Source organism: Triticum aestivum, chromosome 5B, assembly GCF_018294505.1.
Source record: "Triticum aestivum cultivar Chinese Spring chromosome 5B, IWGSC CS RefSeq v2.1, whole genome shotgun sequence".
NCBI lineage: Eukaryota > Viridiplantae > Streptophyta > Magnoliopsida > Poales > Poaceae > Triticum > Triticum aestivum.
In genome coordinates, this window is record NC_057807.1 from 389,815,976 (window position 1) to 389,832,681 (window position 16,706).

Below are 16,706 nucleotides of genomic sequence, written 5' to 3' on the forward strand. Positions count from 1 at the left end.
GCATTTGTTTTTGGGAAAGCAAAGATAGCGATAGATCCGCATATTTGGAAACACGGCCGGCGAGAAAAGTCTCGGCTTACACCGCGTTTGGTCGGTCGGTCGGTCAATTTGTATCCGTTTACGAACCGAACTCGACGGCCAAGAAAAAAAGAGCAGGACTCTCGGCGCCCAAGAAACCTTCCCTTATATGCGCGTCCACCTTTCCAATTGTGCAGGTCATGACGCAACGCCCAAACAAAACTTTTCTCTCGTGGAGCGGCGCGTACGAGATCGACCAAATCCAGCCTGCCTGTCACCGTCACGCTCACGCCGCCAAGGGAGATCTCCCGTGAGGTCAGGTGCAATGGAGAAAGAATCCCAGCCCGCGGATCACTGGCTCGAGCCAGAGGAACCAGAGCCCGTGGCTAGCCCTGGCGCCGCCGCCGCCGCCGCGGGTCCCATCTACGACGTGTACATGGATGATGAGGAGGAGGCGTATCTGGAGGGCCTCGACGTCCCCGCGGCTCCCGTCGTCCTCGACGCGGACACGGAGGAGGCCGTGGCGGCGGCGGTGGAGGCGGAGCGGCAGGCCGCCATGGCCGCCGACGAGGAGATGGCGCACGCCCTGCACATGCAAGACCTCGTGGGGGCGGAGGAGTGGGAGCTGCGTGACCTGGACCTGGAACAGCCGCTCGGCGACTACCCCAACTCCTCCAGGGCCGGTGTCGGCTTCGGCGCCAGAGCCACCGCGGACAACTTCTTGGAGAGACAGACCGGAACCTTCGAGAGCATTCATGAGGTGGAGAGCGGAACCGTCTTCCTCGGCAATTCGAGAATCCCGGAACCCCTCGAGTGTCTGGAAAGTCTGCCAGGCCCAAGCACTGCCGGGGTCGCCGCATCTCCGGCGAGACAGACGCAGACCATCCTCTCTCAAGACGCCGCCGGCTCCTCGTCAAGCCAGCAAGTCCCCGGACACGCGGTAGCCGCTACTGTGCCAAGCGTGACCCCGCCCGCCGGCTTCGTCCCGTCGGCAAGAAGATGCGGCGCTCTCTGCGCCATCGCCCCGCGGGCAAGACCAATCGGTCCTTTCGACGACCCCGTTTCCGTGAAAAGACGGGCCCTCCTCGCCGACGCCGCCTCATCGGTTATGTTCCCCGCAATGCAAGAAGGGCACGACAACGGCTGGTACGAGGCCATCGTGCTCGACGATGCTGACAAGCTGGAGCTGGCGGAGAAGCAGCGATTGCTCGAATCTTTGCAGCTGTGCCTTCCAAGATCTGATGAACCCTGCAAGCCCGCCGTCGCGGCCGCCGGCGAAGAGGAAGAAGAAGAGGGCGGATTCTCCCTGCCCAAGTTCTGCCAGAGATGGGGCGTCAGCCCGTCCGACCTCGAGCCCGACGCGCCCGGCCCGTCGACGACGAAGGTGCCCCCTCTGGCCGACAACGAGGTCCCCACGTTCGACTGCGGCATCTGCATGGACACCCTCCCCATCTTGGACCTCTTCCACGGGCTCCCCTGCAAGCACAAGTTCTGCGCGACGTGCATGACCATCTACGTGGAGGGCAGGATCCGGGCGAGCGAGCTTCCCATCCCGTGCCCCGACGCGGCGTGCAAGGGCAAGGAGAACACCGTCCTCCACCCGGAGAAGTGCAAGAAGGCGATCGACTACGGCGCGTTCGGCGACTGGGGCGCGCGGCTCACCGAGAGCGCGCTCCCGCCGGACCGCCGCGCGTATTGCCCGAACCGGCGGTGCGGGGTCATCCTGGAGACGAGCGGCCAGGCGGAGCCGGCCATGGCGCCGTGCCCGGCGTGCAAGCACTTGCTGTGCGCCACCTGCGGCATGGAGTGGAGCCCGGACGGGGCGGCCGGCGAGCACGACTGCGCCAAGGGCCCCGACGCCGCGCTCGTGAGGAGCCTCGCGCAGGAACGCCGGTGGAAACAGTGCCCGAGCTGCAGGATGATCGTCGAGAGGAGCTACGGATGCAATCGAATGACATGCAGGTATTACTCTCAGTCTCGTCTCTATTGATTCTTTACGTTCTGTTATAATTTCCTGTTATCTGAATTTATTATTTCATATATATCAAGTTTTCTAGAGCCAAGTAAAACACTTAATTAGGTGGATTCATCAGGCAAAAACTATCATTGTCATCTTTATGTTTCACATCATCTAGTTTAGTAAAACCTACTACTTACACTTAGTTCAAAGTACTTTACCGTGCATATTTCCTATTCAAACGTAAAACATTTTCATAAGTGTCGTCGGATGACTAGGAAATATCAAACCTCAAAATGATTTGGTACATTTGGTTTGCTGCGCTCTTGTGCGGCAATGTTTCTTGACATGTTAAGGACATCTCCGACGACGACCCGCAAATTCCCTTGATATTTGTTTGAAAATTGATATAGTGATACACAGAAGCCGGCCATCGAACCGTACCAGCATCCATTTGAAAACAAATGTGTGTTAGTAAAATAAAACAGCTTCTCAAACGTTATTCGTGTTGCTTGTGTTGGTAAAATAAAACACCTTTCACAAACTTGTTGCTTCCGCCAAACACCTTCCGTTCAATTGTGTGTTAGTAAGATAATCAATTAAGCTCACTAATACACACCTTCCGCCAAACACCTTCTGTTCACATGCACACCTTCCGCGAAAATACCTTCCTTTCAATTGTGTGTTAGTAAAACAATCAATTAAGCTCACTAATATAAACCTTCGGCCAAATCCGTTCACATGCACACCTTCCGCCAAATTACCTTTTGTTCAATTGTGTGTTAATAAAATAATCAATTAAGCTTACTAATATACACCTTTCGCCAAACACCTTCGGTTCACTTGCATACCTTCCGCCAAAAACTTGTGTATGATTAATAGTAGTTTCCGCCAAAGCAAAAAAAGATTAACCGCAACTATCCTCCATCTGGATGGAGAGCGAACACATGGTGGCTTTTGGTTCGTTGATTGGTTACAAGTTGATTGTGGCCAACTTGATTGGTTACAAGTTGATTGTGGCCAACTTGATTGGTTACAAGTTGCAACCGGCCACCAACACATGCCATTTTTAGCTTCTGAGACAACCTGCAGTGATCGACATATAAACGATATTTTTCTTCTTCACAAAGCTCATGATACATATAAACGGTATTTTGTTTCAAATAGTATAATTTTGTAATCTCATATAAATATCTAAAGTTAAAAAAATTTGGCTGCACGCATTATATAGAGGTGTATCACTCCCATGTTTGCACCGTTTGCTGATGTGTGTATCTAAATCTGCCAGTGCACATACATCACACTGCCTTCCGATGTAATACTATCATTTTTATTCCCATATATTTTGCGTTTCGAACGCCACACTGACCTACTCTCTTGTGCTGAAGGTGCGGCTTCGTCTTCTGCTACCAGTGCGGGCGCCCCATGAACAGGGGGCAGCCGGGGGTGGCAGGCCTGCTGGAGCCATGCCGGTGCCTCGACGCCGGGCTCGCGTTCGCCTTCGCGCACCACCACCAGGCCCACCACATCGAGCTGGACGTGCCGCCGCCGCCCCTGCTCGAGCACGAGGAGGCGGCGGCGGTGGAGGCCGCCGTCGCCATGAACATGCTGCCGGTGTGGGACGCAGAGCCGGAGCCGCGCGTCCCCGCAGACGGGCCGCCCCGCCGGCTGGAGGAGGACGACGGCATTCACCAGCCCGGCCCTCAAGATGACCCAGACGTGGAAATGGAAAACTTCTTTTACTAGTTGGCTTGGTTGGATCGGTTGTGTCTCTGCATGCACAGGGGGACTGAGCGGTGACATGCATGGCCGAGTGTTGTTCATCGCTCTGGTAGATGATCACAATGTCTGTTTCCTTCCCGGTTGCGATTTGATGGATTTTATACAAGTTTGGATGATTGGATTTGGCTGAGAATATCGGACTTCAGTATCACATGTGTGTTAAACTATTACATGCCACATATTCTCCTTCCGTTCTACTAAAGTGATCTAATATAATGTATATTTTTTTTAAAAAGTCAAACTTCATGAACTTTGGCCAAGTTTGTGGATAAAAATATTTACATCTAGAATGCCAAACATATGTCCTTAGATTCATCATAACATGTAGTTTCATATTTATACACACTAGATTATGAAACGCAGAGACTATTAAACAGGTGCATGTTCAGTTTAGGTGATCACGTAACTAGATACTTCCTCTATTTCTAATGTAGTGTGTATCATTTTTATAGTCAAATTCGACCATGTTTAAAGAGAAAATTATTTATATTTAGAATACCAAATGTATATCATAGGATACGTTGTGAGTTAAATATTCATACAACTCCCTCCGTTCCATATTATAGTGTGCATAATTTGTTTTAAATCAAAATTTATAAATTTTGACCAAATTTATATAAAAAAACTATTTATATGTACGATACTAAATATAAAAAAATGAAACTACATCTAATGATATATGTTTGCCATTCTGTCGATGTAAATGTTTTTCACCATAAGCTTGGTCAAAATTTGTAAGGTTTGACTTTTCAAAACATCTAATCCCTCCGTTTCTAAATATACAAGTCTTTTTTTAGAGATTCCACTATAAAGACTACATTTCGATGATACTATATAGACGTATTTTAGAGTATATAAGTTCACTTATTTTGCTCCGTATGTAGTCTATAGTGGAATCTCTTAAAATACATATATTCAGAAATGGAGGGAGTATATGCATTACATTATGGAATGAAAGGAGTACTGTTTATGTTTGGTATTGTAGATATACTATCTTCGTCCCCAAATGGATGGCGTATAAATTCAGTTAAAAAGACAAAGTTTGACCAATTATATAGTATTAAAAATAAAGATAAACAATACCAAGTCACTATCATTATATCCACCATTAAATATATTTTTATAATTTAGTTATTCAATATTGTATGTGTTGATCTTTTTTATACATATTTGGTAAACTTAGAGAGAATTGACTTTTTGACTGAACTTATACGTCATCTGTTTAGGGACAGTGGGAGTAGATAGTTTTCTTCATAAACTTGGTCAAAGTCCCGCAAAAAAATAAGTTTGCTAAGTTTTATTTTTCAAAAAAAATCTGTACACAAAACTTATGGAACGGAGATAGTATTGTCATTGTTGAGTAACACGTCCAGACTGGACGGATGCAGGCTTTGGATGAATTTCAGCACATACCACTAAGAATTTGCTCATATGCTTGGTGTAGAAGGTTTTGATTTCGTATCCCCTGCCAATTCGCGGGTGCGCTAAAAAATTGGCGAAGGAATCAGGCAAACCAAACAAGCAACTAACCTCTCAGTCAACGCCTATTTTTTGGCACGGCTGGCTCGGGGCTCTACTCCAAACAGCACCTACAAATTCGGCGAAGTATATTAACTGTGCAGGTCAATATCATGCAGGGAGAAGTCGAGAGAAGAACGCGGCCGAGACAAGATATTCCGGACCTAGCTAGGAGCGACCGAGTGCCGTCGGGTTCATTTCTGTTATCGGAGCTCAGCTATCAAATTGCTGTAGCTCGAACATTTAATTTTAATTTGTGTAACTACCTTGCATGTACTACTACTATACCACGATTCCACGAACAGCTGGACTAAGTTAAAACTTTATGTTTTCTGTCCTTGTTGATATTCTGAATTTCCTAAGCGAGGCCGGCTCGGTTGTGGAAACATGACTCATCCTTGGCCCTTTCTGGTCTGTCACGATCCAAGTGTAGGACTGCTCTGCTCCGATTCTTACTGGCCAATCCACCAAAAGCGCGTACGAATTGCGACCAACGACTGGTTTTGAGATAATTGCATGTTGATACCACATTTGGGGCAGTGGTTACGAATCAATGGCAGTGGTTATGAATCAATACCGGTATTTCAATTTTTTACAGGTTAGTACCCATGTTTGAGGCAAGGTGTCACAAACGGTCTAAACCGCGTATAACAGTGTATTACGGTGTATCTAGCCATTGGGCCTTACCTGTCAGGGGACACCGTGGCCAATCGGCGTGTACCGCCCGATGACTCGAACGAGGCCGACTCGGTCGGTCCGTACGACTGGGTTGAACCGATTCGAAGCCCTCTCTTCACTCTCGCTCTCAGACCCTAGTTATTTCCTCTCGAGCTCTCGCCCTCGGATTCGCCGCCGACCGCCGCGCAGTCCGTCGCCGCCGCGCCATGGTGTACGATGATGAGAGTAGTGTTGACTACTCCAACCATGATGAGGACATCAATACCATTGTTACACCCACAGCACCTGCTGCTATACATACTGGACCAATTACTAGAGCTCGCGCACGCTAACTAAATTACCAGGTACTTTCGTTTCTTGGTAATGATTCTAATGTTAATATATGATGCTGCCTAAATTGGATACATTTGTTTTGCTTACAAATGAAGGGCCTAGCTTGGAGAAGGATGAACATTGGAGCAAGAACAAGCATGGAGATGATGGCATGCGCAAGGGGAACAAGAACAGAGTTACAAGTGATGATTTCAGGTCTTTGAAGCCACCATAACGAGTGCATGAAGCCTTGGACGAAATATACAAGATGTCACTTCATAAATTTCGTCCAGAGGCTATTATAGGTGCCGCGTCACCTTTTTATTGGGCCCGGCCCATGTAATTTCGAAATACATAAGTATAGGCTATTTTAGAGTCTGTATGTGTGGGGAAACAAGAGATAGGGTTGATTTCGGACCCCTCCACCAAGGGCCACGAAATTCCCCCTCTCTTCCTCCATATATACAGCCCTTAGGGCACCGTTTAGACTTTGGGTTTTGTTTAGATTAAAGTTCGCCATAGCTGCAACTTCGCGTACTTCGTTTGTGTTCAACGACCAAACAAAGGCGTCACAGAACCCCACCTTGATCAATAAAGCTTTCATCTTATATTCGCAATATCCAGATTGCAATCTTATTTTCTTGCTTGTTCTTCGTTTGCTCGCAGGAAACAGACCCTCGTGGTCAGGTTGATCGTGCTCCGGCGTGGTCAATAACCTCTCGGAGTTGGTTTAGCGATTGCTAAGGCGCGACGTCCTCGCACCTTCGTAGTCGGATCGTCAAAGTCGACTTCCACCAAAGCGATATCCATCATCTCATCGAAAGACGGGACACCTTTGCCTCTATCAAGTGGTATCAGATTTTCAGGTTGCTCGGTGAGATTTTACAGTTTTTCGTAGTTTAGATCGAGTCTGTTCTTCATACCTACAGTCCACGAAAAAGCCACAAAAAATTAGGGTTAGTTCATCATATCCGAACCAATCTGAACCTTTGCATAATCTTTTTAGGGTTTTGCTTTGTTGAATTTGCGGTTGCATCGTCGTGTCTAGTTGCTGGTCTTAGAGTCTAGTCTTTTAGAGTTTCGAGTTCTGGTCATAAGTTGTCACGCCGCCGCCGCACCATCATCATCGCCCCTGCCATCTACCACCACCGCTTATCCGCCACCGCTTCGAATCCGTATCCATATACCACCACCGCTGCCATCTACCACCATATATCCACCACCAATCCGAGTTCTTGTCATATTAGGTTTGTTTTCGAAATCCATCTAGATTCCGATTCGTGTTTCCTTGCCGGAGTAGGTTTTGAAAAAAAAAGTCCGGAAACCACCCTCCGTTTAGGCCCAAAATTTTTCGAAAACGCATTTTTCGAAAAAAAATTCTGGCTATCCTATTTTTAGGTGTTTCTGAGTGTTTTGAGACAGGTGCCATTATAGGAAGTTTTTTTGACCCGTTTCCAGTTTTTGGGTCCGGGTAGTCGAAAAAAAAATTGGTCGAAAAAATTTCGTGCCCATCTTGACAGTTTGACCTAGGAAGAGTTTTGAGACACTCGCCACTATAGTGATTTTTCGCAAAAAAAAGCAGCGCAAAAAAAACAGAGCGAAAAAAAAATCCAGAGTGTGCTTTTCCCTTGTTTACGTGCCGCGCCGTGATTTTGTTGGTGTTCTAGGCTCGTGTCTCTAGCACAGTCTAGCCTAGGACCAGCACAGTACCGTCGTTGAGCGTTTATTCAACTTTGCATCTCTGAATTGATTATTGCTGACCCTTTTTACTACCATATTATAAGCCTTCCCAGCTCCACATACATCTACGTCGTGCGTTTGACTCTCCCTGATAATCGCTCTATCCAAGCTTTGAGTGTTTTTGACTACAACGGTTGCCGGTCACCGCCTGCTGCTGGGTAAGAACTGGTAAGAATTTGAGATTTGCTTGACGGATTTGTGACACCCACCACCACCTCTTGTTAGTAGTCTGTAGGATCATATTATTGTGTGTTTCTATTGCTGCTAACCATGCCAGGATCACAAGCCGACGAGACTGACTGGGAGAACATGACGAATAAGGATTTGCATGATAAATTTCAGCAAATGATGAGTGGACAGGTGCAAGATGTGCTAAACAGATTTGAAGAGGCCATGGAGAAGATAGATGGCATGGAGAAGACGTTCGAAACAAAGCTCGATAACAAGTTTAATGAATTGCTCGCGCGTCTTCCACCACCACCACCCGCTGCACCTAACGCACCTCTCTAACAACAACAACAACGACTACCTCCACGTCGCGAAACAGACCTCCGCCGAGCGAGCCGTGTTCCTCTTGCGTTTGGCCAAACTGTTGGTGCTGCTGTTGATACTTCTGTGGCTCCTGCTGCTGATGCGGAGGAGGATGATTATGTGGGAGATTACGAGGATGAGGTTGCTCAAAATTAGAACTACGTGCAACCACCTGCACCACAACCACCAGGTCGTCCACATGCAAATAATCACAATGGTAGGGCTTTCCCTCAGGTACGAGATCATGACCATCTTCCTAAACTGAAATTGAATATTCCACCTTTCGAGGGTAGATATGTTCCTGATATATATCTTACTTGGGAGTTAGAAACTGAACAACGATTTACATGTTTACAATATCCCGAGGAGAGACAGGTTGCCGCTGCTGTTTGTGCTTTCACTAGTTTTGCATGTGTATGGTGGTCTGAACATTGTAGATTATATCATATTCCAACTACTTGGGCTGCTTTGAAAACTGCTATGCGTACTCGTTGGGTTCCACCATATTATCAATGTGAATTGCTTCAAAAATTACAGCGCTTAAGACAAGGAAAAAATTCTGTAGAAGAATATTATCAGGAATTACAAACTGGCATGATTAGATGTGGTATTGTTGAAGAGAATGAAGCTATGCTTGCACGTTTTCTGGGTGGATTAAATAGAGAGATTCAGACCATTCTAGATTATAAGGAGTATACTAATATCACTCGTTTATTCCATCTTGCTTGTAAAGCTGAACGTGAAGTGCAGGATCGACAAGCATTAGCGCGAACTAACTTTTCTGCAGGCCGACCTTCATCATGGACACCGCGTGCATCTTCTACTTCAACTGCACCAGCACCTCAATCAGGTGCCTCCTCCAGTCGTGATACAAGAAAACAGGCACAACCACCATTATCTGCCAAGAGCGCACCTGCTGGGCCTGCACAGAGTTCTTCTTCTTCCATGGCATCAACAGGTCACACAAGTGATATTATTTGTCGTTGATGTAAGGGAGGAGGTCATTATGCGAGAGAATGCAAATCTCCGCGTGTGATGATTGCTATCGCGGATGGTGGATATGAGTCCGCTAGTGACTATGATGAGGAGACTTTGGCTCTTATTACACGTGAAGAACATGGTGGAGATGATTTTGATCATGAGACGCAATACATGGCTCCTGAAGACGCTGACATGTATGAATGTTTAGTTGTTCAACATGTTTTGAGTGTGCAGGTCACACAAGCTGAGCAAAATCAGAGGCACAATTTGTTCCATACCAAGGGAGTTGTGAAAGAACGTTCTGTGCGCGTCATCATAGATGGAGGGAGCTGCAACAACTTGGCTAGCATGGAGATGGTGGAGAAGCTTTCTCTCACCACAAGACCACATCCACATCCTTACTACATCCAATGGTTCAATAACATCGGCAAGGTTAAGGTAACACATACTGTTCGTGTGCATTTTAGTATCTCTACATATGCTGATTATGTTGATTGTGATGTGGTACCTATGCAAGCATGTTCCTTATTACTTGGTAGACTATGACAATTTGATAAAAATTCTGTACACCATGGTAGAAACAATCAGTATACTCTTGTTCATAAGGATAAAAATATTACTTTGCTTCCTATGACTCCTGATTCTATTTTGAAAGATGATATTAATAGAGCTAATAAAGCAAAATAGGAGAAGAATAAGAATGAAAATCAGATTGTGGCAAAAGAATTTGAGCAACAAATGAAGCCTAATCATAAACCATCTAGTGTTGCTTCTGAAATTAAATTGAAAAGTGCATGTTTATTTGCCACCAAATCTGATATTGATGAGCTAGATTTCAGCAAATCTGTTTGCTATGGTTTTGTGTGCAAAGAGCATTATTTTCATTCGAGGACGTGCCTTCCTCTTTGCCTCCTGCTATCACTAACATTTTGCAGGAGTTCGCTGACGTCTTTCCACAAGACGTGCCACCGGGATTACCACCTATTCGAGGGATTGAGCATCAGATTGACTTAATTCCCGGCGCTTCACTGCCAAACCGTGCGCCATACCGTACCAATCCAGAGGAGACGAAAGAGATTATGCACCAAGTACAAGAGCTTCTCGACAAAGGTTATATACGTGAATCCCTTAGTCCTTGTGCTGTTCCTATTATTCTAGTGCCGAAAAAGGATGATACATCGTGTATGTGTGTTGATTGTAGAGGCATTAATAATATTACTATTCGTTATCGTCATCCTATTCCTAGGCTAGATGATATGCTTGATGAATTGAGTGGCTCTACAATATTCTCCAAAGTTGATTTGCGTAGTGGATACCATCAAATTCGTATGAAATTGGGGGATGAATGGAAAATAGCATTTAAAACTAAGTTTGGATTATATGAGTGGTTAGTCATGCCTTTTGGGTTAACTAATGCGCCTAGTACTTTCATGAGACTAATGAACGAAGTTTTACGTGCTTTCATTGGACGATTTGTGGTAGTCTATTTTGATGATATACTGATTTATAGCAGATCTTGGAAGAACATTTGGAACATTTACGTGCTGTTTTTATTGCTCTACGTGATGCACGTTTGTTTGGTAACCTTGGGAAGTGCACCTTTTGCACCGACCGAGTATCTTTTCTTGGCTATGTTGTTACTCCATAGGGAATTGAAGTTGATAAAGCCAAGATTGAAGCTATTGAGAGTTGGCCGCAGCCCAAAACGGTCACACAAGTGAGGAGTTTTCTTGGCCTCGCTGGATTCTATAGGCGTTTTGTGAGAGATTTCAGCACCATTGCTGCACCTCTCAATGAGCTTACAAAGAAAGATGTGCCTTTTCTTTGGGGTACCGCACAGGAAGAAGCCTTCTCGGTATTGAAAGATAAGTTGACACATGCTCCTTTACTCCAACTTCCTGATTTTAATAAGACTTTTGAGCTTGAATGTGATGCTAGTGGAATTGGATTAGGAGGTGTGTTATTACAAGATGGCAAACCTGTTGCATACTTTTCTGAAAAATTGAGTGGGCCTAGTCTGAATTATTCTACTTATGATAAAGAATTATATGCTCTTGTTCGGACTTTAGAAACATGGCAACATTATTTATGGCCCAAAGAATTTGTTATACATTCTGATCATGAATCTTTGAAACATATTAAAAGTCAAGCTAAACTGAATCGTAGACATGCTAAATGGGTTGAATTCATTGAGACTTTCCCTTATGTCATTAAACACAAGAAGGGAAAAGAAAATGTTATTGCTAATGCATTGTCTCGTCGCTATACTATGCTTTCACAACTTGATTTCAAAATATTTGGTTTGGAGACCATCAAAGATCAACATGTGCATGATGCTGATTTTAAAGATGTAATGCAGAATTGTAAAGAAGGAAGAATGTGGAACAAGTTTGTCGTTAACGATGGATTTGTGTTTCATGCTAACAAGCTATGCATTCCAGCTAGCTCCGTTCGTCTTTTGTTGTTACAGGAGGCGCATGGAGGAGGATTAATGGGACACTTTGGCGTGAAGAAGACGGAGGACGTACTTGCTACACATTTCTTTTGGCCAAAGATGAGACGGGATGTTGAGCGTTTTATTGCTCGCTGCACTACATGTCAAAAAGCTAAGTCACGACTCAATCCTCATGGTTTATATATGCCTTTGCTTGTACCTAGTGTTCCTTGGGAGGATATGTCTATGGACTTTGTTTTAGGTTTACCTCGAACAAAGAAAGGGAGGGATAGCATATTTGTTGTCGTGGATAGATTCTCGAAAATGGCACACTTTATACCATGTCATAAAAGCAATGATGCTGTTAATGTTGCTGATTTGTTCTTTCGTGAAATTATTTGCTTGCATGGTGTGCCAAATACTATTGTTTCAGATCGTGATACTAAATTTCTTAGCCACTTTTGGAGATGTTTATGGGCTAAGTTGGGGACTAAACTGCTTTTTAGTACTACTTGTCACCCCCAAACTGATGGCCAAACTGAAGTAGTCAATAGAACATTGTCTACTATGCTTAGGGCTGTTTTGAAGAGTAATAAGAAAATGTGGGAGGAATGCTTGCCTCATATTGAATTTGCTTATAATCGTTCATTGCATTCTACTACTAAGATGTGCCCTTTTGAAGTTGTGTATGGTTTCCTACCTCGTGCACCTATTGATTTGTTGCCTCTTCCATCTTCGGAGAAGGTTAATTTTGATGCTAAACAACGTGCTGAATTGATTTTAAAAATGCATGAGTTAACTAAGGAAAACATTGAGCGTATGAATGCCAAATATAAACTTGCTGGAGATAAGGGTAGAAAACATGTTGTGTTTGCACCTGGAGATCTTGTTTGGTTACATTTGCGTAAGGATAGATTTCCTGATTTGCGCAAATCAAAGCTCATGCCACGGGCTGATGGTCCCTTTAAGGTGTTAGAGAAAATAAATGATAATGCATATAAACTTGAGCTGCCTGCAGATTTGGGGTTAGTCCCACTTTTAACATTGCAGATTTGAAGCCTTATTTGGGTGAGGAAGATGAGCTTCCGTCGAGGACGACTTCATTTCAAGAAGGGGAGGATGATGAGGACATCAATACCATTGTTACACCCATAGCCCCTGCTGCTATACATACTGGACCAATTACTAGAGCTCGCGCACGCCAACTAAATTACCAGGTACTTTCGTTTCTTGGTAATGATTCTAATGTTCATGAGAATATGATGCTGCCTGGATACATTTGTTTTGCTTACAAATGAAGGGCCTAGCTTGGAGAAGGATGAACATTGGAGCAAGAACAAGCATGGAGATGATGGCATGCGCAAGGGGAACAAGAACAGAGTTACAAGTGATGATTTCAGGTCTTTGAAGCCACCATAACGAGTGCATGAAGCCTTGGACGAAATATACAAGATGTCACTTCATAAATTTCGTCCAGAGGCTATTATAGGTGCTGCGTCACCTTTTTATTGGGCCAGGCCCATGTAATTTCGAAATACATAAGTATAGGCTATTTTAGAGTCTGTATGTGTGGGGAAACAAGAGATAGGGTTGATTTCGGACCCCTCCACCAAGGGCCACGAAATTCCCCCTCTCTTCCTCCATATATACAGCCCTTAGGGCACCGTTTAGACTTTGGGTTTTGTTTAGATTAAAGTTCGCCATAGCTGCAACTTCGCGTACTTCGTTTGTGTTCAACGACCAGACAAAGGCGTCACAGAACCCCACCTTGATCAATAAAGCTTTCATCTTATATTCGCAATATCCAGATTGCAATCTTATTTTCTTGCTTGTTCTTCGTTTGCTCGCAGGAAACAGACCCTCGTGGTCAGGTTGATCGTGCTCCGGCATGGTCAATAACCTCTCGGAGTTGGTTTAGCGATTGCTAAGGCGCGACGTCCTCGCACCTTCGTAGTCGGATCGTCAAAGTCGACTTCCACCAAAGCGATATCCATCATCTCATCGAAAGACGGGACACCTTTGCCTCTATCAAACCAGCAGTACATCAACTCCTCCTGCGACGGCATGCAGTACCAGGACAGTGATAGAGCTAGGGTTAGGGTTTCTGATTTGGGGTTTGATTTTTGATATGAGAGTTTTGGTTTCTTTTGCTCCTAGAGATCCCTCCTAGCATTGAAGATCAAGACTACATAGGCATTGAGACAGAACTCATGGTTCCTTGCGAGCACCATTGGATGTCAACTGAGTGGCGTGTAGCTTTTGAAGGATTTGACACCGGCAGGAGGTTCCTAGTTTGTGCTCAGCAGGCAAGATTCATGCACATTTTTTGTTCTTTCTATTAAATTTGGCACTAGCTAGTGTAGGCATGTGCTCAACATGAGGGTTTAGCCTGCTTAGTGATTTAGTGTACTGATACTCATTGGAGTAGTGCACTCTTGTCATTTTTTAGTGATTTAGTAGTACTGATGCTCATTGGAGTAGGTTGCTGACGAAGGCAAGTTCAGTTTTAAAAAGGGTGGAATAAAGGCAGGGACGATACTCGAACCCGCGACCAAAACATAATACGCTGAAGCGGAAGCGCGCGCTTACCAATAGACAACTGTCGCATGCGAGTTTCTTTAACTGTGTTCTTGCGCTATTTAACCAAGTTCTTGACGTTTAAATTTAAATTTTCCAAAAAGTTTCAATTTTTTGCTCGATACATATATTTCTCGTGGGAAATGCGGATACCGCCCGGTATCCAAATATTTCGCTCGGTGCCCAAAACCATGGTCAGCACTGTGGTTTCGTTGAATGTATTGACCCAGAGTGGCCTCTTACAATCCAGAATATGTTGTTGAAACTATGGGGAATGTATGAAGACAACAAGAGTGATAGGAAGAAGCGTAACCGGGAGAATTCACTTACTAGTCACCATCTAGCAGAAGAGAAAAACAATCTGGAGGCCAGCTATGACAAACTAGTTGAAGATGTTCATGAAATTTTCAATGCCTAGGAAGATAGGGTGTTGGATTTCAGCTATGTGCAGTCTAAGATGTAGAGTGCAGATGGAAGGGAGCTGAGGTTACCAAATCAGTTGTGTCTGATATGAAGACTGAGATGGGAAGAAAGAGGCAGAGAACTTCAAGCTGCAAGAGAAGTATGCAGTCCTTATGAAATTGACAAATGCTCAAGGCACTGTCATCCAGAACCTGAAGACGAACCATTTGAAAGAGAAGAAAAAGCTTAGTCAAGCCAGGAGGAACTTGCAGTTTCAGGTTGATGAACTCACTAAATCTAAAGAAAATCTCACTTAAGAGAAGCTCTAGCTGGCGCTTCATATGGGTGATCTCCATAAGGGACTTGAAAAGCTCACTAAATACTAGGCCTAGCTAAAGCTTCACATTGCTGAGCTCCAAAAGGCATAGGAGAAGAACAAGCAGAAGATGAAGGGGTTCCAGGCCATCTTGGATGAATGAGCAAGATGAAGATGAAACCGATTGGCTGAAGATGAATATGCATTGCGGACTGATACGTCAATTTTGCATCATGTTTTCCTACTGTTATTTATAAAATTTTAGATTAATAATTCACTTTATGCAATTCTAATGTCTTTTCTCTCTCAATATGCAAGATATACTGAAGAGGGAAATTGCCGACAGCTGGAATTATGGACCTAAAAGAGCTACATCAGAGATAGCTACTCTCTGGAGCTCCAAATGACCTGAAAATTTACAAAGAATTGTTTTGAAATATATAAAAAAATATTGGAAGGAAGAAGTGCCGGAGGAGACCCTCGGTGTGCCCACAAGGTAGGAGGGTGTGCCTAGCTGCCTTGTGGGGCCCACAAATGCCCTCTGGTTCCCACCGTCTGTCACCCACACTGGGGTCTATTCAAGCATATCTTCACCTGTTGGTTGACGACCGTGAAGAAGGACTTGCCGAACGGCAAGAAGACCCATGTGACCAAGCTGTGCAGAGGACTGGGCATACAGGTTTGGAGGCGGAGCGCTTTCCCCAAAATGAGTTTTCCTGACTTAGCTAAGGGATGGCAGGACAACTGGTTCTACTGTAGGGACGTCCCGAGTGCAGGATCTCCGAGTGAACTCCCCCCCCCCCCTCAAGAGCGAGGGTTGCTACTCCCCCATCCTTGGAGGTGTCCAAGGAGGCGAAGGTGGACGTGGGGATCTTGACCAACGCCTTGGTTGGGGTCGTGAATGTCGGGGTCAACAGAATGGATCTGCTAGAGACATTCCTCAATCGGCGGATCCAACCACTGCAAGCAAGGTTGCACCTGATGTGGTTGTACGAGGGTCCAAGTGATCCCATTCAGGTGCACCGGGAGGAGCTGACCGAGAAGGCCGTGGCGGGAACGATCAAAGCCATAACCTCGGCCCAGGATAATCTGCGCGAGGCCATGAGAGTGCCCTCGTATTGGAAGGACACCCCACCGATTGAGGTAACTGCATGTTATATCAGTTCGAATGACTTAAAATTCCTTTCCGTGTCTCTTGGATTCATGACCCGTTTCTCTTACATTTCAAAGCTTCCAACATATGATCTCCCAGGTGCCAACTGTCAACTGGTCGCCCGAGGACGTGACAAGCGACGTGGAGTGCTAGTACTCCATGGAGAGCCATGACAAGGAGGAGGATGAGAGCGATGACGAGGAGGAGAGTGACACCAAGGAGGGCGAGGAGGCTGAGTCCTGTTAGAAATATGCCCTAAAGGCAATAATAAAAATGGTTATTATTATATTTCCTTGTTCATGATAAT

At 45.1% G+C, this 16,706-nt stretch overlaps 1 protein-coding gene across 1 annotated transcript; it reads left to right on the forward strand.

The window, feature by feature from the left end:
• The first annotated feature begins 223 nt into the window (after positions 1-223).
• LOC123116193 (uncharacterized) lies at positions 224-3,890 on the forward strand. Its single transcript, XM_044537190.1, has 2 exons — positions 224-1,980; positions 3,364-3,890. The coding sequence occupies exons 1-2, from the start codon at positions 344-346 to the stop codon at positions 3,719-3,721; spliced, it is 1,995 nt and encodes a 664-aa protein (XP_044393125.1). The 5' UTR covers positions 224-343; the 3' UTR covers positions 3,722-3,890.
• The last annotated feature ends 12,816 nt before the right edge of the window (positions 3,891-16,706 follow it).

What these genes read in the sequence shown, in the direction of transcription:
- LOC123116193 (XM_044537190.1), top strand. Translation starts at nt 344, where the DNA reads ATGGAGAAAGAATCCCAGCCCGCGGATCACTGGCTCGAGCCAGAGGAA. An exon ending in TGCAATCGAATGACATGCAG is followed by an intron (nt 1,981 to 3,363) that starts GTATTACTCTCA and finishes CTTGTGCTGAAG; the next exon opens with GTGCGGCTTCGTCTTCTGCT.